The sequence below is a fragment of the Candoia aspera genome, chromosome 2, assembly GCF_035149785.1.
Source record: "Candoia aspera isolate rCanAsp1 chromosome 2, rCanAsp1.hap2, whole genome shotgun sequence".
NCBI lineage: Eukaryota > Metazoa > Chordata > Lepidosauria > Squamata > Boidae > Candoia > Candoia aspera.
Genome location: NC_086154.1, coordinates 167,498,203 through 167,521,039, shown reverse-complemented (window position 1 = coordinate 167,521,039; position 22,837 = coordinate 167,498,203). Strand labels below are relative to the sequence as shown.

Here is a 22,837-nt window from a genome sequence, read left to right as displayed (position 1 = left end):
TTGAAAGTTATTTTTAAAAATACCACTTGTTTTTAAAAACACTTTGAGATAGTACATGCAGAGCAAAATTTTAGTCATGTATGCTTTCTGAAGCAGAGAGAAAGAAAAGAAAAATCTATATACAGTGATGGCAAAGTGATTATGCTTTATTAAATAGCGCCTAACTATATTTAAAGATAAATGGGTGATGGTATTTTTTTCCCATTACAGTGATTTAAAAGCAAGGAAATTGAAATGCCATTGGGGACATAACCCCATATGAAAGAATGACAAGGCTTGTACTTAATAAATACAAGGGATGATCTTGGCAAAGCTAAGCATTGTTAATACTATACCAACCATGTAACCAAATCCAGAGTTATTAGTCCACAGCAGCATTTTGCTATTGTTTAACTAAACATGCCTGTAAGTCACCAATGGCACATCAACAGCTTTAAAGCATGTACATATCTCTTTTTTCCCTTAAAGCTGAAATCCCATCAAATGGCTTTTTAGTAAGACTGGATTCAGAGCTCCCCTTAAAACACAACTGCTGATTGGCAGGATTGCAAAATGTATTCAAAGCAACTTTGCAAATACAACCTCTAATATTTCATTTGAACAGAGTCCAGAATTCAGCTTTTGCTCAGAATAGCTCTAACAATCACATGCTACTACTGAATGTATGATTTCTATCAAGCATTGAAACATGGGCATTAAGCCAGAATCCATTACACATGTAAATTGCTCTGGGCACAATAAGGGCCACTACTATCCTGTATACATAGGATTATATGTTAACGTGGCTGTGCAAAGAAAATCAGGGTTTGTGACCACTGCTAGTCTAATAATGGAGCTGGTCCTTATTGGGATATGGTGAAGAAAGGTGATAATTGGTGGAAAAGGCAATCTGCTATTTGAAATATTTATGCAAAATAGCTATAAAATACAATGTCATTGGCTACAATCAATATTATTATTTAAATAAGAAATAACACATCTAGATAAAAACCTAAACTCGAGCTGTCTGAACAACTAAAATCTTTCAAGCCTGGTATTGGTCACTCAGCAAGCTGGAAGCACATAAACTTCAAAAGTAAAACTATTCTAAACTTACTTATGCTGTGAAGTGTACTAGCAATACTGAAGTCTCTGAAGCTGGGGAGAAGGATGAGTCAGGGCTTCCTGTGTTCTTTACTTTCCTAGCTGATGCAAAATAAATTATGTAACCTAAGGAACTTTTATCGATCAAAGAATCCAGCTTCTGCTGTTGAAGCAGTTTTATTTCACAATGCAGAGTATACACAACCCTGTCTGTACTAACTTTAAGAAAAAAAAAAAGCACAGATTTTCAGATTTCTCTGAATATAATAACTGCAAAATTAGTTTATCAAATAGCATTTATTTAATTCACGTTCTTAAAAATACTTTTTCTGTTGTTGCATAAAACATCCTAATGTAAAAAATATCCAATGGCTTAGAAAAGGAAAAGGAAGGCAGAGAAATCAAAGCATGAAGAACAGTCCCCAAAACTTTAGGAATCTATTTACAAAGCCTTGTTGCACAGAGAGTAAAAAGGGAAGCACAGTCAGTGGGTAGAGTGGAGCCCCTATAGCTAGGACTGACCCATCACACTTGGTCTTCTTGCTAGGGCAACGGGAAGAGACGAAGGCCTGGGAACCCCAAGAGGCTAAGTGAAGGTGCCAGCCCAAGAGGGCCAGATCTGTAACCACCTGGAGAAATCAGCTGCACGGTACATGGAATGTCACAGGAATAGCCCACTCTTTGGCTCTTTTGAATGCTGCGCTTGGAGGGGGAGAACTACAGGTGTGCCACATGTGCTCCTCAAGTCACAGATCATCCAAGGGGTAGCCCAAGAAATACTGAACAGTCCTTTGAGGACACAGAAGACTTTAGTCATCATCTTTATCCCCTTCGTCATCTGTTTCTCTTTTTCTCTTTTCACCTTTCCTACTATCCTCTTCATCTGCAGAACAATAAAGTATTCCATAATGACTATTCAAAGGACATAAATTCAGTTGAATTATCCAATATGCCTATTATAGGCTCCATAAAAGAAGAAGTTCTAGAAACCTCCCATAACTGTTTATCATTGGCCATGCTGGCTGGGTGTAATAACAGTTTTAATTAAAAATACCTGAAAGGTGTTCTTTATCATCCCTACATATAGAACAGCAGCTAATGGTAGCTTTCAATTTTTATCCAAAAACAGTTATCACATTTTTTTGTATAGCTACCCCAGGAGTGACACACACAGAATATTTTAATATTCATTCTTCAAAATGAAGAATAGCTGCGGTATTAATGGCAGGGAAGTAGGACAAGAGCTAAAGTCAGAAGAGGATGAACCATAATTTTAGCAGGAACATTTTGTTTTCATTATTACAGGTAGTCCTTGGGTTTCGACAGCAATTGGGACTGGGATTGTCATTGCTAAGTGATGCGGTTGTAAAGCACATCATCATGTGATGGCTTTACTTAGCGATGGCCATCCCGGTTGCCGTCGTAACTCCAGGACATGTGGGTCATTAAGCGGGAAGAGGCAGGAAACATGGGTAAGGCACATGGGGGGGGGGGTGCTACGGGGAGGTGCTGCAGGTGGGCGCTAGGCTGTGTGGGCAGGTTGGCAGAAGCCACAGGAGGGCAAAAAGGCTGGCATAAAAGTTTATACATACCTTCCTCCTTCTCCTCCTCGTCTTCCTTCTTGTTTTCCTCATTTTCCTCCTCATCTTCCTCTTCTTCACTATCATGCCCAAGCAGTTCCTCCTAAAAATAACAATAGGTTTGCCTTTGAAAGTAAATACCTTCGTTCCTATTATTATCACATCTGTTTCTCATTTTCTGCTCAGTGGGCAAAACTTCTTAGAAAAACACTGATGCTAATACATTGTAATCCAGCCTTCAACTGTTTGCTACCATGCTACTAGCACACAGCGAGAACATAAACAGAACAATCCAATGTTCATTATTTCAGCTGTTCAGGTATCAGGCAGTTTGCCCCTTATCTACATGAAACTACTGGGTGAGGTCATCCACTGGTTTTGGATTCAGCATCATCAGTATGCTGATGATACCCAATTACACCTTTTGACCCCAGGCCAGCCAAGTGAGGCTGTCAAGGTTCTGTCCCGGTTTTGGAGGCTGTGTGAATTTGGCTGGGGAAGAACCATATCCGACTCAATCCTACCAAGACTGAGTGGCTGCAGGTATTTGGGCCACCCAGATCTGGGGATATTTCAACTTAAACCTTGGATGGGGTAGTACTTCCCCTTGAAGGTTGGTGTATAATCTGGGGGTCTACCTGGACTCAGCTCCTGCTTGAAGAGCAAACAGCAGCTGTGTTCAAAAAGGCTTTGCACAACTGTATCTGGTGCACCAGTTGCTCCCTTTCCTAGATTGGAGGGAGCTTCAGATAGTCACTCATGCCCAAGTCACCTTGTGGCTTGACTAATGCAATGTGCTGTACATGGGGCTGCCCTTGAAGACCACCCAGAAACTTCAACTGGTCCAGAATGCAGCAGCATGAGCAGTAAAGGGCATGCACTGGAATGCCTATGTAACACCTCTGCCTTGCAAGCTGCACTGGTTGCCAGTTTGCTTCTGGGTGTAATACCACCTGGCGGGGTCCAGGAGGTGTGCCTTCTCTGCAGTGGCACCCACCCTGTGGAATATTCTGCCCCCGGAGGTAAGGCAGGCCCCTGAGCTCCCGGAAGAACTTGAAATCCTGGTTCTGCCGCCTCGCTTGGGGCAGGAGAGGTAATAGCTCGTCTTGGGGGTGGCTAGCACCATAGATCTTTCTCTCCGAATAAGAACGTTGCCCCTTGGGTTTGGTATTTATCTTATTCTTATTTATTGGTGTATTTATTGTAACTTACATTTTATGATTTTAATCTTGGTTTTATTGTAAACCACCCAGAGTCCCCCTTTCTTGGGGAAGATGGGCGGTAATAGAAATTTGAAGAATAAATAAATAAATTCAAGGTGCTGGTTGTTACCTATAAAGCCCTACATGGCATAGGGCCTGGTTACTTGAAGGACCACCTGTCATCTATAGCATTTGCCTGGCTGACTTGATCCTGCAGGGTTGGCACACTCCAGGTTCCATCGGTTACACAATATCATCTATCAGGACCCCAGAAGCACGCCTTCTCTGTAGGAGTGTCTGTCCTCTGAAACAAGGTTCCCTGCAAGATCCACATGGTCCCCACTCTGCTGTTGTTTAGAAGAACCACGAAGATCTGGCTCTCCACCCAGGCCTTGGGTGAGGGAGAATGAGACACCTTGCTTCCTCACACTTGCCCTCTATCTTTTATGTTTCATTGATTTTATTGTTAATTTCTTTGTTTGTTTGTTGTGAGCTGCTCAGAGTCATTGGGAGTTGGGTGGCATACTACTACTACTACTAGTAATAATAATAATAATAGTAATAATTCCAGTTGTCCACAGCTCTAACACTACTCAATGAACTTGGGAATTTCTTTAGGCCAGGCAAGCAGATAGACGCAGCTACTCTTCTTGTAACTTGATAAATAAGCATAAAGATTTTACTGCAGAGTAAAAAAGCAAGCAATATTTTAAACCAACCTCTCCACTAATTTCATCTTTTTCATCTTGTCCTCCTCCATACTCAAACCAATCATAAAGTGATTCCTCCTCACCATACTCATCCTCGTACTCATCCTCGTCTTCATCATCATCATCATCTTGAGAAAGACAGAAGAGTTTTATACCCTGTTCCCAGATATATCAAATAGGGATGCTGTCACAAAATCACAACAACATTAATTCAAAGGGTGTCTCTTTTTAAACACTATCCTCGGAACAACTGCTAAAAAGAGCGTATACTGATATCGACTATTGTTTCATAGAAGTTTATGTCTAGACTTGCAATTTATAAATCAAGCAGTCTGAGAGGCAGTATGAATTTAAACTGTCAATCTAAAAGAGACTAGGTTAATAATTTGCAAGCCTATTACAACAGTTTGCTATATTACTACAGATTCCTTAATATATTAGAATCTGGATCCCCAATGTGATTCTTCTGAGTATCCCCAAAAATCTCCCTTAGGCACCCACCAGCTCCATGTCCCCAGTGATAATTTTGTTTAAACATTTTTCTTTTTTTTTTAAGGTAGGGGGAATCAAGTTAGAATGTAGGAGGCTGAAGAGCAATGCTCTATTTGGAAATGTGCCCACCTATTCAGAAGACAGAGTAAATTGAGGTTACAACCAGACAGCCAGGTAAAGGGGATAGAGGGGAGCATCCATACTAGTCTTCCTTCTGGAAAATTGGTGTGTTTTGTGATAGGCTATACTGATAGCTATTCTGTGCCTTAAAACTGATCTTTCTTAGCTGACTTCAGTGTTATTGGTTCAAATATGGTGCACAGATATTTCAAATGCTGTAAATCAGCTTAATGCAGTGCTCCAAATGAATCAAATTTCATGTTTACATTAGGCAGACCTTGGCCATAGCCAAGAATTAACCCTCTCCAATCCACAATTAGTATTATTAACCTCACCTTCCTCACCAAAACTATCTACTTCAGCTTCTGAAAAAGAAGGGTCTTTATCATCCTGATCATATCCATCCAGATAGGTGAGCTGTGGAAGAAGTGTGAAGACACACTCTCGGTAGTCATTTAGATTTGTTACCTCACAGTTGAACAGGTCAAGGCTCTTCAGAGAGTCCAACTTTTTCTGAATTAGAAATATGCTCTTGTTAGTTTTAAGTATTGTTATTACATTGCCATCATACACAAAACTGGTAAGATATGCTCATAATTGCAATTTGGATTTGGGGGTGCAAAGTGAAATAAACAAAACCACATAATAAGTTGATGTATAATACTCTTTTCCCAAATTAAAGATGATTTCACAGTGTAATTGGCCTAACCTAACCTCCCTGAAAAAGACTTGAATTTTGAATTTACCAAATACATTTCTTACTTAGTCGATGTCATAAAAGGAGTGACATTTATTACATCTACTACATTAAAGTATTTTTTAAACAAATCTCCCTTAATTTAAATCAATGTCAATTAATCTAAGGCTATTTCCGTTCATTTAGAGATCCCTTTCTGGACTCCATGCAAAAAAGAAAAACAAGACCAAGAAGGCTATGCTGCCTAAGGCCTTCTCCCTAACATGCTACTTTTTTCAAAAATGAAGAACCCCCTATTGCCTGCCCATGAGGGCACTTCTCTCTATCTCACACTGACCTCTTACATTCCAAGTTGGATAATAGTAAAGGCAGATTGCGTAAAAATGTAATATACTCCTATTTTAATACTTTTTTAAAGTTAAAAATCTTAGGATGATTAGGAGTTAAATCTTATGAGTTAAAATCTTAGGATGATTTGTAACAATAAGTTATTGGCTGTCTGGCATCACAGCTGAACTAAGCAGCTTTAATAATCTGATTTTTGGGGTGTGTGGTGTGGTAGAGCAATAATTTAAGAATTAAAATCTGCCAGAGACAAAAAGTGTCATCTAATTAGAAAGAAACCCAAACCACACCACATGTATTGACATGATAATATAATAACCTTGAATAAAAATAGAGAGTAAAATATCAATGCCAATTTAGACAATGCCAGCAGCTGACAAAGAAATGAAACTGTCATGCAAAAACATTTCAATGCTCTCTTGGACTTAAGATGAACTGGCATCTTTTGACGCATATAGGAAAGCATGTACCTTTCCAAGATATTAGCTACAGAAATGGGGTTAGGCCCAACATGCTTAAAATTATGTACAAAATGTAACACGTAGGATTTGGATACATTTACTAAAATAAACTAAGTGTGAGTTCAGCATCTATCATTGGTATTAGTATTGTTAATCCCACTGAGACGTATGATAACCTTTAAACGACATACCAAGGGTTCCAAAGTATCAATATCATTCAGATTATTTCCACTGAGGTTTAAATGTGTGAGGTTAGGAAGTTTTTCTGCTAATACATCAAGGCCTCCAGAAATCTTGTTCTCACTGAGTTCAAGCTGCAATGAGAAAAGAGATATGCAGGGGTAATGACACATTTGCAGTAGCACAATCAGAATCCCAGAAGTCTAAAGATGCAACATAAATAACATTGGTAGCCCAAGCAGTCTTCATTACCAAATACTTGCGCTGACAGAAAAGCAGACTGACAAAGAAATGTTCAAATTATTCGGCCATGTAGCGGTGCTGCCAAGAATTACATCTTGTTAATTTACATTTATAAGAAGCACAAGCCACACACAGTGTTGCCAAACAGGCTCTAGCCAATCACACAAATCAAGATATACAGGCACGCATGGTCAGTTTTCTACATGAATTTCCGCAGTGGAATCCCAAGAACTGCAGCTTGGTGAAATACTGAAAATTGTCTGTTGGAGATCCCTTGTTTCCTCACAGCACTATAGCTACCTTATGAATATTTGCCTGGAAACAAGTCTTATTAAATTTTAAAATAATTAGTGCATATAAGCCTAAGTCAGTCTCACTTAAGGTTTACTCTGCAATAGACATATTTAGAAATGTGTTCCAATCTGCAGAGTCATGTCTTATCAGCAATTGCATTGAGACAGACCAAACAACCTTGTTCTCTATTAGTTGACAGAATTCTAGCACTCTGACTGCTTCTTCTCCCGCAGCTTTAAACAGCTGGATCACTGTTTCACCTGAAGTTTGTGCTTTCCTGTTTAGAGCTGAATAACTGTGATGGTGATGTTTGTATCACCTGCCTTTTCACCAGGAGCTCAGGAGAGCTTATATGGGCTCCCTTCACTTTATCCCAACAATGAACTGTGAGGTAGGTTGGGCTGAGAGTGACGACAGGGCAGTCAGTGCAGAGAATATATTCTTTCTCTACAAATGTTTCTGTCACTCCATAATTTTGTTTGTCAAGGGTTTCAGTATGATCTTTCTATCTTCCTTTAACTTCAATTTCTTTATCAAACGAACCAAATTGTTCCTTTGGTCAAAGACCAGCAAAAAATGTCACAAAATGAAAGAGACAAGAACTGCAACCATTTCAGCAATAAATTAAATACTACTAACATAATTATCTTTTTAGATCAAGCTCTAAATTTTATGAGTAAAATAAAGTTGTAGTGCTACTACTAGGCTATGAAAGTGAAAAAATACAGTCCGTAAACGTAAAGTAAAATGATTAATAAGAACAACAGTTATTAAACAGCAGTTGTAACCCAAGCAGAAATTCAGTATCAGTTAACTCTGATCTAGAAGAAAAAGAATTATTATTACAACCAAAGGCCAGCCAGGTAAAATATTTAATGATAGTATTTCAATAATGTATAAAGTGAATCTCTTATTAAAGGATGCACCAACATAAACTAGCTGTAGATTGTTACACACATAGATCTCTTCTGTGATTATTCTTCAGGATTCCTACCTTAACTGTACACGTTTCTATGGTTTCTCTGATCTTCTCAAAAACACCTCTCTTTCTCCTTTCTCGTTGGTTTCTTCTAGACATTCTTCACTGGGAGAGCTTTCCTTATCTTTTCTTGAAGTTGGAAGTTGATGTTTGGTCACTGTGTGTCCTTCTTTCATTCATTTTTCCCTGCCTAGCCTATTCTGAAAGCCACTTCAATATTCTTCCTCTCTGACATTTTCATAACGTTTTTTCTTCTTGTTTTTACTTATCTCTTTCCAGAGTTTCCAAGTAGAGATGTGCCAAATTTGTTGATACAAATTTCTCTGGAATTTTATGATGAGTTTTGTGTATCTTACTCCTCAGGTTCTCTTTTGCTCAAGTGTGCTGAATCAGTTCCTTACATTATATGTTGCATGTCCTCCAGCTGAATGGCACACCTATCCCATTTTAATTTTAACCTCTCTAGTTCATGGTTTGAATCTAGAAATGTCCTGGCTGACTGGACATTTCTCCATCTTCTGGTTTCTATTATCTAGGCCATTTGACTTGTATTGTGCATCCAGTGATATCTAGGTGTGAGAGCTTGGGTTTATTATTTGAAATTGGTATTGCCAATAAACAAATTATTTTCACAGAACTCTATTAACCTATCTCCTTGTCCAATTTTTACATTCCAATCACCCATTTATGGTACATCACAACCTTGTTTTAATAGACCTTTTGGGGGAGAGTTTTAATTAGGTTTAATGTTAAATAAAAAAGTATGTCATCATAATGATTTGTGTCATTATCTTATTGATGTGAATCCCATAAATTGATGCAGATATTTAACTGCCTTGGCTGGACTACTTTGGATGCAATGGATTTGTCTGTTATTTCTGGAGAATATTTGGACAGAAATTTGGTTTACAGGTAGTCCTCATTTAGCAAATGCCTCATTTAGTGACTGTTTGCAGTTACGACAGTGATGAAAAAGTAACTTTATGACTAATTCTCGCATTTACGACCTCTGCAGGTCTGTAAAGCAAAGGAAAGCCAAAGTAAGATCATGAGCACAGATTCATTTAGTAACTGCTTTGCTTAACAATTTAGTTGCCAGTCCCAACTGTGGTCACTAAACGAGGACTACAGGTAGTCCTCGTTTAGTGACACTTGGGACTGGCAACTTGGTTGCTAAGTGAAGTGGTCACTAAGTGGGGAATCACATGACCACTACTTGTTTTCCGGCTCAAAGCTGACAAGAGTAATCAGTTTCATACCTTAAACATCTTAAACCAAATGTGACCAGGAAAATACATAGCTGCTTTAAGGTGTGACTAACAGGTGCTATATATATATACATACACACACACACATACATATACATACATACACATACACACACATACATACATACTCTAAATCACATTTTCCTCTTCATATCTGGATTACTGAGCAGCCTTAAAAGTCCTAATTAAAGCAATTTGAAAAGTTAAATTGAACAAAATCATGAGTTGTGATGTTTGCATTTGAATAAGATATTCAGTTCTATTTGGATTGATGACACATTTATGATTGAATATATGTCAAGCTAAATCACACACCAACCTTAAAGGAAAACCACTGTACAACCAAAACACAATGACTGGATTCCATGAAGTCAACAGATTTCCTCATGCCAAGGACAGCTTTACAACCCCTACAGTTAATCATGTAAGAGACAAGAGGTTCCAAAAAGAAAACAAAATCAGATACAATATAGCTTTCCATTTCCCCCATTTTTATGTGATAGCTGCTTACTGCCATCAATATTTTGCCTTGTACACATCAAAGTCTAATGACAAATCTCTAATCTGCCAAATGGTTAGAAAGCCTATTCTCATCAGCTGTCATGTCAAGAGCTGTTATGCCAATTTCCCTTTTGTGTGTGTAGTTACTGGAGAGGAGGAATGGGGTAAGATGACTGGTTGTCCAAACTCTTTATTTCTAAACTCAAATCCTGATCTAGAGCAAGCTGTCCTTTCACCATCTTGATGATGCTATAAAATAAAAAAAGTTTCCAACTATACTGCAGTAACATAATGTTAAATGTTCAATCCCTTCATTTCAGAATATCATTTTCCCATATGGCCAAGTAGTTATGTGTCCTCCAAATAGTACTAAAAGTAGATTCCTTGCAAAACTACAACTTTTTTGGCAAATTAAGACTATGTATTGCTTTATCTCATTTTTTTTTCTATTTTTGAGACATGTTGATATAAAATATGTAATGTCACTTGCTTACCACAAGTAGAGCTAAACTGGGGGTGTGATGCATACATAATCTCTGCCCTACAACAGCCTTTTTCACTGAACTATCTTGAAGCATTCAGCATGAACACTTGTAAAAGGTTCTGAAAGTCTCTTCAACTCAGAAAGTTCACCAGGAATTCTGTAAGCATATTCAGCTGAAAGTACTCACAGATCCTTTTGAGGATCTTTATGTTATTTCTATAAAGATCTGCAACAAAATTTTATGAATCTAGTTTTACTCAACTCCCCTTTTAAATGAATACTAAAAAGTCATGGCTGCCTTTCAAATCTGGATCTACTAATAATTTTATTTTAAAATTACACATGTTCACTGTCCCCTCCCAAGACTAGTGCTACATATCTGTTAGGAAACATTCACACATGGATTGTGTAGAAATCATTCTATGCATAGGAAGGCGTGTTACTACTTTCTTTAGCATTCCCAGCTTCATTATAATCTACCCACTACCCACTTTTAAAAAAAAACAACGATGCAGGCTTGTATAGCATATCTATAAATACAGTTCTGATTAAAGTTAAGAGTATTTAGTGTGTAAGGAGAACATGCTATCCTCCGATACTACTGTTGACAATCTTATCCCAAGTTTTATGGGAGAATTCTGTTTGGTTATGTGTCTTTTATGTACCTGAATCTCTTTGGAAACCATCTTTAGTTCAGAAGATTTAGGGCAGAGAAGTCGCCTCCATTATGCAATTCTACCTTTATTTCCTGATGTTCCAGCAATACCCAACAGGTTAGAAGCATCTGAAGAGAGGTCAGAGAGTGGGTAGTATGATTATATAGATAACCATTCAAAGAACCAGTAACAAATAAGCAATCTGTTCTTCATCATGGTCTCTGCATTCATATGTATGGTTGAACAGCAAGCTTAGCCACTACCTTAGACAGTACCACTCAGGCAAAACAAAACATCAGCCTTAGCCTCAAAGGGTCTACACTGGAACTTTGCAGACCTCAGGCAAAGACACACCTTGAAAAAAAATGAAATACTGTAAATTCAATGACAGCTGATAAAATGAAACCAGAGAAAGCCTGCCAACTAAAAACATAAGACAATAGTAGCTTTAGTTTGTCCACATAATTATTTGATGGAGGAAAGACTAGCATTCCTCAGACTATCATAGCTCAAGACAAGCATGCAGGAGGAAGCATGCAAAGCCTTAGCACAATCAATGTAAAAACCTAATGTACAATGCACTTTGAACCAATCCCTCCACCCCAAAAGCTCCAGGTCTGAAGTAGGGAAAGTCTAGAATATGAAGGCCTAGAGGCTCACAGAGTTGCATTTAGCCTCCTCTTTTGAAGGAAGGTAAGTTTTTAAAAAAATATTTAATTATTTGTTTATTTTATCCCACCTTAATCATTTTTTATAAATGACTCAAGGCGGCGAACATACCTAATACTCTTCCTCCTCCTGTTTTCCCCACAACAGCAACCCTGAGGTGAGTTGGGCTGAGAGAGAGAGAGTTCAAACAACCTTCCCAGGAAGATCCTTTAGGGAGCATATAATGGAGAAATCCATTCCACAACTTCAGTACTCCCCTCTAGCATGGAATGTTTCAGAGGTGGGTAGTTGCTTGAAGAGGTTCACAAATTGCTTCATTAATGGATGCAGAAACACACACTGCAGAACTTACCAGGGAACAGATTTTCAACAACAAAAAAGAGACTTTACAGTACATCTTAAGAGGTAAAAAAGAACTGAAAAAAATATTCTAAAATGACCAAATAAAAGGAGATAACCGGCTCCACTTCCTGTTGTACAGAAACATCATTGACAGTTTTAAGTCCTATGCAAAATTGCCAGGCATGGAGCTACATCATAAAGCCCAGGGACAGAAGATCTGAGTGATATGCTCGAGCATCGTTCAGTTAAAAAAAATCCCTCCTGCCTGGAGGACAATATCTGAGAAGAGAAGCAAAAGCACTGGCAATCAGGGTTGCCAGCCATAAAGATGCAATCAGAAGGACTCATGCAGTGGTATAACTACCACAGGAATCAATCATACTGGGGTCAAGGAAACCCATGCAACAGTAATTGATTCAGACTGGAAAGGTGTCCTCTAACAATACTGGGTTATGTTATTTTTCGTGCAGAAAACACCATACTGGGCATTCTTTACAGCAACAAGCAAGCCCACTGAGGACGCTTCCCATTGGAATACCCATTGACGGCTATGCTGGAAAATCAGGGCATCCGTCAGTGCACTGAGTGACTCCGTTGAACAGATTATACATTAACTTCCATGAGAAACACATCTATCCAAAGGTGCACAGACAGGAGGAGGGTACCCAAGCTTTCCTTGCTTGTTGATACACTGAACAAGCTGAACAAAATGTTATGTTGTGCAATGCAGCCAGTAGTCAACATAGGATGAATTTGTATGCCATACAGACACAGACATATAACAACCATAACCATACACTGTGACGTATTATATGGGAGCATGCATTCCTGGGATCCATTCAGGAAAACCATCCCCCTCAACACAACAAAATAAACTAATCTGAAAAGTGACTATCCTGAATGTATTGGGCTAGATATTATCTGCTGAGTTGCAAGGATCTATCAGTTTCACTTCACTGTCGGTTTTGGGGATGACAAACGAATCAAATCCAATTCACATCTGAGAAACTGGTACTTGCTCATACTTCCTTTCTGAGTGCAGCAACAACTTCATATAGCAACAGCTGAGCTGGAAAGGATAAGCAATACATACTGCAAGGCTTGAATTCTACTGCATACCCCATAGCTATTGAAGTCAAGACTAAGAGTCTGTAGAGTTAGATTTCCATGCTTGGTGAGGACATGCCAGTGGGAACCAAAGACGTGGTCCTGGAGATTACATGCTACATCCAAGGTGACACTTAGGAGCATTGCTGAAGAGTCTTTTGTAAAGGGGGAGGCAGCAGTTTTGGGAGAGGTTGTCCCCTTATGTTGCACATTGTGTTGTTGTTGTTTATTCGTTTAGTCGCTTCCGACTCTTCGTGACGTCATGGACCAGCCCACGCCAGAGCTTCCTGTCGGTCGTCATGTTGCACATTAGCTTATGGCAACTGCAATGCTACAGAAGGGCAACTTAACTCCAACTATGGGTCTTATTTGCAGCAGAGGTATTGCTATTGCCCAACAGGATGCATTTCTGTGCAATGTTTTGGATTTTAATGTCCTCCATAGTGTTAGTTGTACTGTGGCAGAACAATGCTTATGTGATGAGCAGAAGATCTTCCACTATGTTCTAAGCCTCTAGAGGCACCAATGATCCTGATCAGATGTAACAGCGGAAAGCAGTAATTCCTGTTAATGTGGTCAGCCGCATATGTGGCAGTGTTATACTCAGCCGTGTTCATCTGCTGCATGGAGATTTGGGAGGCCTCTGCTAAGAAAACGGAAGCAGGGTCTCATTTATCATCTAGCAGATACAGTAGAAAATAGGTCATCTTTCCATAAAGAAAAATCTGGTATTAGCCATTATAGGCTTGGAAATTGTCACTCAAAACAGTAACTTTGTTGTGAACTAAGAACATACGAAAAGTATCCAATTTGTGTTCCCCTTTATCAATAGGGGCCATAAGACACTTTGCACTAGACTTTGTTTCTGTGCTACCTTAACTACTAGTGATGTCAAGGCCAAATGCCAGAACAAAACTGGTACCTCTGCTGTTACAAAAGCTTTTTGTTCAGAGGCATGGAGGCTGACTTTTGCCATATGTTTTTTATCGATTTCAACAAAGCCAGTAATATTGGCAATACTTCTGGAGCATAAGCACCTGAACACAACAGAATACTGGGTCATCTATTGGAGATGGGGTCTGCTGTAACTAGAGATCAAGAACCTCAGGCAACCTGACTGGCTGTTCAGCATGTATTTGACTTTCTTCAGACTGAGATCCCACTGACTGCTCTCCAACCATGGGGTCCAGAGAAGAGGGTGGATCTTTCTGATTCCTCCAAATTAGAACAATATACCCCAGGGTCAGATGGCAAGTCATCAGACATCACTACATTAGCACTGAGAAGAAACAGGTGGCTGTGCAATTATGCTTGCAGTCTCTTTCAGTAGCTCCCTTACTTGGGCTGGTGAAGGTCATGCCTTGGCAGTGGGAGGCTGCCCCAGGTGTTGGCTTTGAAGACTTTGAGATTATGTATGAGGTTCTTCTCTGTTGGATCAAGTGGCTTGGAGAGATGAAGGGATAATCTGATATTGATAGCATAGATTTCAGTCTGGTATCCTTAACAAGGCTGCAAGTAAGATAAGGACCAGGTCCAAGGGAGTATTTCATACAGAGTGAAGTACCTTGTTCAATACTTGTACAACCTATTCTAAAAATCCCATTATCACACCACACCCAAAAGGCTGGGGATCTCTGTCCCATGCAAACTGTTATCAATACAGTACCTCGATTTTTAAAAGTACTTACTAGTGTATTTTATTTAGTTGTTATGTCATAAATATTCACAAACATGTCCATAAAGATAATTCCAAATACTTATAAATTTCTGTCAAACAGCATTTATAATACAGCTTGCACTATACTTTTTAAATTAATTCTATACACATACACCTTTTGGAAAACTTGAGTATTTTAGAGCGTACAACACTGATTGATTCACTGATTGATTGAAATGCTAAATCAAATCCTGGCTGATTCAGGGAACTGATCCCTCACCCAACAACTCATTACATGGTAATTACAAACAGTTCTTTAATTTGTCTCCTTAACTACTGGAGACAAAAATTATAGCAGTTGTAGCTAAAATGTTTATATACATGTATTTGTATATAATATGCATTCTAAACAATCAGTTTAGAATAGATATTACAAATAAGATTATAGCAACAACCTAAAGTCTTAATGATGAAGTGACTAAGAAAGATGTTAGGTAGCAGAACTGTACAATGCTTTGGATTTGCAAGGTAAAAGTGTTTTAGAGTGTGTGCAGGTATCAATGTTGCATCCATCTGCAGTCTTTAATTCAAACATGAGTTTCCCAGGATTGAGTGGTAACTGTGAAGGGTTCTTAGGAAAAGGTGTGGCTTCTTTAAGGAGTTGCAGAAAGGTGATAAATTTGCATTCATGTGCACTCTGAAGCACATTTTTGCTTTTAATTCTGAAATGCTACATAGTCTTATGTGGGAGATATAGGGAAGAGAGTACCCTGTTTTCTAGTGTATATTGTTTAAGCATGTTAATGTATTTCTTCCACACTCCTGGCTGCTAACTATGATATAATATGCCTAATAGTTTTAACAGCAACTATAACCACAGGCAATTTCATCTATTCATCTATAAACACTGTGCTTTCTGAGAAATGTCATCAAAATTTTGCCAGTCCATATTTTCATAACTATTTGAAAGCACTAAATGCTTGACTCCTCCCCCACTACCACTATCATTTCTAAAAGGCAAAACAGAAACTACACGGTGCTTCTAATGTTTCATTTTCCAGATCTACAACAGGCTACAGATCTTGCTGCTAGCAACATCTGTAGGAGTAACCATTACAGCTATGGACTGCTTCAGATTCGAGCCAAAAACGTGCTTTGGAGCATAAATCTATCATCTGTCTGCTGTGAATTGTAGCTCTATGTTTGTCCAAGTTTTGTGCTCTAAAGCACCTTTTAGCCTTTGAATATAAAGTGCTTTGGTGTCAACTCTTAATGACCACATAGATAGACCTTCTTCATGATATTCTGTCCCCAAATGAAATAACAGACAAGACCATTACCTTTTTCAATTTGGGGAGTTCAGGGAGATTTGAGACAGAGACCAGTCCAACATTTATTAAGCTGAGAAACTCCAAGTTCACAAACTCTTCTAAGAGTTCCTCAATTTCGTCATTGTTTGATCTGCAGTCATCAAGAACAAGCTCTTTGACCTGAAACACATACACGCCCAATGAAATATTATTTATTTGTTGTATTTTTATAACTTGCAATATCAGGATTTCTGTGGATGATGCATAATCAATTAAAACATTATAAATAGTAAAATAATAGAACAATATAAAAATCAACATATAAAGCAATGTAACAGATGTGATCAAACCAAGAGCACCAATAATGGCAATAAATAATAAAGAGGATGGAAAATACCATAATGAAGGCACCAGTCAAGCTTCACTGTGTTCACCCGAGGACCTTCTCAAGGTGATTCCATCTAGTGATGAAAGTGGATGGTTGCAAGAGAAAATGGAAAAAGTCCCAGAAAGCTGTGTAGGCCTTGGCTTCCTAGTAAAGGGAATAGACCTTGAAGACAGATCAGCATGAAATTTGGTAGAAAGAAAAAGCATGAGACAGGAATAGCAAGTCCTGTGAGAAAAGGAGCTGAAAGTATCGATATCAGAAGACTTGTGGGAAGAAAGATGGTTTGGAGATAAGCATTATTTTGCCAAAACAAGCTGGGCCAAAATCCTCAGGAAACAACATAAAAGAACCCAGTGTGGCAGTAGTGAGGAAATCTTTGGATTTCCACTACTGTTATTGTAAGAAAGCAATCTGCTCTAACAAAAAACTTGCCCAAAAAGTCAGGATGTAGATTAGGTTAGAATTATAATTCACTCGCATTAGGTTTAGAAATTTGATGGAGATAATGAAGGATGAAATAGGATTTGACACTTTTCCTATCAGTATAGTTCTCCCATTCTGTCCCACTCTGTTACAACTGTGTAACAGCAACTATGTTAGTACAGATCAAAACCTGTATGTCTGTGTCTGATTACTAACATTATATTTAATTTTTTAAATTCTGTCTCTGTGCCATTCATACTTCTACTTTCAAGAAACATCTAGGTTTAAAAAAAAAAGATGTGGGGATTCTTTTCATGGAAAAAAATCTCTCTGTTGGTCCTCTGTTAATTACTCATCTCTTAACTCAGTGTTTCTCACCTGTAATAATATTAATTATTCTTCTTTGACCAGTCTGGGAATTTTGCACTAGCATACGTACCTGATTTGAATTAGATAAAAATCTGCTATATGCAAGTCTCATGGGGCATAAAAGTTAACTGGTTCTGTATGCCCCAAATGCATGAAGCTCTGCCATCTCCCAGTACACTTTTGGAAACTTCATGTAAAATGATAGAACTTCCTTTTGCAGCTGACTTTTGACAGTTGCTGGCTCTCAGGGGTGTATATGGGTGAATATATATATCTGAGAGCCAGCAACTGAAGTCAGCTGCAAAAGGAAGTTCTATCATATAGAAGTGCAGATTTTTATCTAATTCAAATCAGGTATGTATGCTAGTAAACACACACAAATGCATTATAATTAATGTAGATTCCACAAGCCTGAGTTCTGTCCAAATATTTTCCATGTGTCATGGACCATTCATTCAACCACATTTTTCCCACAACAGGTTCATGCAGGGTGTAGAATTAGGCTTTCCAAGACAGTGTAGTTAGTTGGGAAATTTAAAAACTCTATATGGATTATACTTTGGTTTTCAAAACTACAATGGATAACAAAAAGACATAATTCTTGGGCTACAATCTTGCACCAAGTTATAATCACACAGGTTTGCAGTACAATCTTATCTCTGTACTTGGGAACATCTGTCATTCGTCCAATGTAGCTTACTTCCTATTGAATGATTTTAGGACTGCTACCTAGTCCTTAGGTAAAACTTAGCAATTATAGTAAGGAATGTGTAAAAACTATTACTTCTTTTTGGCATGCATGCTCTTGTAATTTAAAGCCATTTATTTCTAGCTACATAAAATTTTATTTATTTATTTTTATTTTATTTATTTTATAAATTTATTCACCGCCCATCTCCCCCTCACAGGGGGACTCTGGGCAGTTTACAAATTAATTTGGTCCATTCCTTTTACTATGCAGCAGGCTAGTTTCCTTTTATTATGAAGGAGATTGCACTTGAATTTAAGAGAGGACATGCAGAGACCCAATTTACAAATTTGCATGTTGCTATACAAAACAGACATCTAAAAGAAATTAAGAAATAAGAGATAAGATAATATGGAAATTAAGAATGTACTGAAGATATTTGCTTCCATAAAGTTATTAGTAAAGCAATCTAGCTCATAGCTTTATTATTAAAACAGAAGCTGCAATTTCATATCAATACGTTTAAAATACACTTTAATTCCAATAAATAACTTTCCCCATTCTTGCCCAGCAGTGACAATCTGGTAAGACAATACTACGCTACAGGTAACGATGTCTGCAGCCACGCTACTTAATTGTGAAAATCAGCAAGCATCTTCCCCCTAAAAGAATGCAAATTAGGGATTTTATCTGCTTATGCCAAATTTGGGCCAGCCCAAGGGCTGTCTAGTATTACAGCAGAATGCAAGTCTTTGCATAGGTAATTCTGCAGTGAGTTCGTAAGAAAAAGAACTAGAACCACAAAAGATGTTCAACTATAATATGCTTGCTACCCTTACTACTACCATTATTTTAAAAACATATCCACTATTTAAATGTAATGCACTGACCCCTTTTCAACTGTTAGCATTATATACTTCTCATTTATTTCAGCAGATAGGAATAGCCAATTCAATTCATCTTCCTTTTTCTAGTCAAGTAATATTTATGAAATTAAAACAAGACCACCTGCTCATGTGTTCTGAGTAAACTTTCAAAGCAATTTTCAGAGGCCAAATTCAGTACTAAGGAAGTAATTAATACAACTATGCACTTTTCAAACTGCTAAATCAGCACATAGATTACACAGTATACTCTCATAATCGGTTTCTAAACAAAGTATTTTCAAAGTTTATAATGTGATAATGCATCTTGTACTAAACTGTTATAAAATTATCAGTTTAAAGAGGAAGGTGTAGTTTGTCCTTTACTAGAGACACCAAATAAATACTTATTAATTTTTTTAGTCAACTTCTACCAAAGTATTTAAATACTTGTGACAGTTATACAGAATTGTAAATGCTGTTCTATTCCCCATGTCTACAAATGATTAAGTGAGCAATCTTTATATAAACATTAGCAATATATTATCAGTATCACTTTAAGAATATTCTATTACACTTTAAAATAAAATAATGTGGCTAATTCTCTAAATATAAATACTTTCATATTTAAAAAGCCATACACTTTTTAAGGGCCTTAAAAGGGACATGGTAGTGGCTGAATTACTAATTAACAAACCCACATTTCAGCATACCATGTTGTACAAAACTCAGACCGTGCAATTTAGTTTATTAGATGTATATTCCACCTTTATTTTGTACAATTCAAGGTGGTATACCTAGTGTTCCCTCTTCCCGTTATGCTTCAGGTTTAAAAAAAGTAATCATGGTTAACCACACGCAAGCATATCATGTTAAAGAAAGCTAGTGTCTCATAAACATTCATCTCTTCAAAGTGTCCATATGTGAAAGAAAAATCATCATACTAAGTGACTTTATAGACTCCTTTTGCTTCCCTTTGCCTCAAAGAGAGAGAACAATCCCCCTACAAGCTCTTTCGAGCAGGCTTGAAACTGCCTTGGGCTGACAGATGTATAAGAACAGAGTAACAGATTGGGGTTGATACCTGCCAGAAATGGCCTCCACTTTAGCTGGAGAAAAAGCCAAAGCTCAGAAGATTTAAACTTACAGTATAGAGTACAGGTATCTGTGTTGTTTATCCACTGGGATACTATGCTGCTTCAAGATTTTTCTTGTTAATACTTTTAGGAAGACAAGTATTTTACATCTACAACTAATCTCTCAGACTATTACAACCGAGACAGGCGGTGAAGAAATATGATAAGTTTATTTTGATTCCTGCCTCAAAATAAACAAGTGAAACTTTTTTTTCTACATATTTTTTCACAGGGTACATATAAGGACTGCTGAGAAAATATTAAGAAGGGTTAAAAAAAACCCAGAAGTAACAGCACGGCTAAAGCTTAGCTTTGATAGGAAACTATAGGCAGAATATTAAATAACAGGAAAACCTTGATCTACCTTTTAACAAGGTATGGTAAGATCATTAGTGATAGTGATCTTTTTTGATCCAATTTAATTTAAGAATAATCTGAATAGAAAAACTTCAAACCATGAACATATTTTTCTGGTCCAATTGCCATTCTAAGGTACCCATGTTTTTTATGATATTAAAATCTCTACCCGCCCCCTTTACTGCTTCTTTAAAAAATCAGGCTACAAAACATTTTATTATATTTTGCTCCACAAAGCCCTTCGAAACCAGCTTGACAACTGGAAAGGCTTCGGAATCCTTGGTGCTCTCTGAGCCTTGTTTTCTTGCAGGCGTTTCATTGCCAGACTAGGCAACATCTTCAGTGCGAACCATCTTCGCACTGAAGATGTTGCCTAGTCTGGCAATGAAACGCCTGCAAGAAAACAAGGCTCAGAGAGTACCAAGGACTCCACAGTTCAACCCTGAGCTACAAATATTGGCTTCGATTGGAAATGCTTCATTACAAATCTCTCGAATTCTTCAACGGAGATCATCAGAGCTTAAGATTTGGCGGAAAGCACCTTCAGCTTACGAAGGGGTGAATGAAGAGGGAAGTTTCTGGCGGGAATACGATTTGGTGGGGAGCGGAATAAAGAGGGCGCGAGCGCCCGGCTCTGCAGCTGTGGCCCCTTTAAAGAGGAGGACAGACAGGCGCGAAGGCCAGACCGTGCGTGCACGGCCAGGAGCAACAGACGCGGCGTCAAGAAAGAGCGCGCGCCCTTCCATGCGACGGTTGCCCGTTTAAGAGGGGGAGAACCGCGCGTCGAGGGTGGCAGACGGGGTGGGTGCTGCGCGCACACGGGGCACCGTCCGCCCCTCTGCAGGGGCAGCCCACGCTTGCAGGACCGACGCAGCAGCGGAACAACATGGCCACGGAGTCCCTTCTCGAGTCCGTCAGGCGCTCGTTTTCCCCTACAGCCGCAGCTGCGGTACTCCCTGGCCTCGCCCGCGGACTGGCAACGTCCGCCCTCCCCTCAGCGCTTTAAATATAAAAACCAGCTCTCTTTCCCCGGGCCGGTGCGCGCGTGTAGAGACGGCGAGAGAACAGGCTGATGGAAAGGGCGGGCGTCCCCGGCTTCCCATTTTCCCACCCAGGCTTACATCCGGCGGGGTCCGGTCTTGTAACTCCAAATAGATGAGCTTCTTCATGTCCATGACGGCGGCGGGACGGGCCCGAGTTCAGGCCCTGAGCCTACGGTGCCCAGTCAACTCCAAGGGAAACGGTGGAGGGGGAGTTGCAGGCAGGAGGGCGGGAGCGCTCAGCGCAGCCTTCGCCGCGGCCGCAACTGCAGTTAAACTGGCAACGGAGCCCTTGCCTGGAGTGAGCCGAAGCAAGTGGCCGCCAGGAGGCGCGGCGGAGGGTCCCAAGAGGCTGCCCGGAACGTCCTCGTCCGAACCACGCCCTTCTCTCCCCGCTGACAGTAGCGTCGTCTTATCCGGTGCAGTCTTTTCGCCGGTGGCGCCGTACTTGTATAAGGAAGAATTGTTCAGACGCTTCTCCGATTAATGTCCCTGTCCCCGCAGGAGAGTTGTACGGGTTTTCCAATTCCCAGAAGCTCCTTCGACCGAGCATAATAAACGATTTAGGCTCTCCCAAGGTCTGTAATGCAAGCCAAATGCAGCCCGCTATGTAGATGTGCTGTTTCCCTTCCTGTCTGAAAAACAAGGATGGAGTTTTCATCTGATAGGTTTCTCTATATTTGCTCTGTTTATCTTCGACATAAGAGCCCTTCTCGTAAGATCAGAGGCAAGGCTGGCTTTATACCTCGCATAGAGTATAAAGTTTTGTTTTAAACAGCCCTAATTATAGCTTGTTGGATAAAAAGGCAATTAAAGAGTCCTACTAAAGAGATCAGAACACAGCCTAAAATATGGAGTTTAGCTATTCTGGGTAATTGCCACGAACAGGCTTGAGACACATTCTTAAAAACCTAGTCTGAAAATTTTCGTCTTGCTCTCCTTTCATAAATTTTGCGTTGGCCATTGCTTTCCTCTTGCAATCCCCTCTTGTTTTCCCCATAGATTTGGTCTTTTCATCTTCACACACAGATAAAGGCTAGTTGCACAATAATTTTGATTGTTAGTGCTAGATGCATTTTATTATTAAAGCAGGAGAAAAAGGGGGATACCTCTGTAAGGTTACTGAGATTTGACTGCACAGCTTCCTACCATTTTGAGATAGGAAACATGAAAACTATAACTGGTATCACAGA

The 22,837-nt window shown here is 39.0% G+C and overlaps 1 protein-coding gene across 1 annotated transcript; it reads right to left on the bottom strand.

Annotated features, from left to right (window-relative positions):
* Window positions 1-1,892: 1,892 nt before the first annotated feature.
* ANP32B (acidic nuclear phosphoprotein 32 family member B) lies at window positions 1,893-21,945 on the bottom strand. The gene is made up of 7 exons (XM_063293061.1): window positions 21,726-21,945; window positions 16,411-16,560; window positions 6,882-7,004; window positions 5,523-5,700; window positions 4,585-4,703; window positions 2,676-2,766; window positions 1,893-1,966 (listed from the first exon to the last, which is right to left on the bottom strand). Exons 1-7 carry the CDS (start codon window positions 21,777-21,779, stop codon window positions 1,893-1,895), a joined length of 789 nt encoding a protein of 262 aa, XP_063149131.1. The 5' UTR covers window positions 21,780-21,945.
* Window positions 21,946-22,837: the final 892 nt, after the last annotated feature.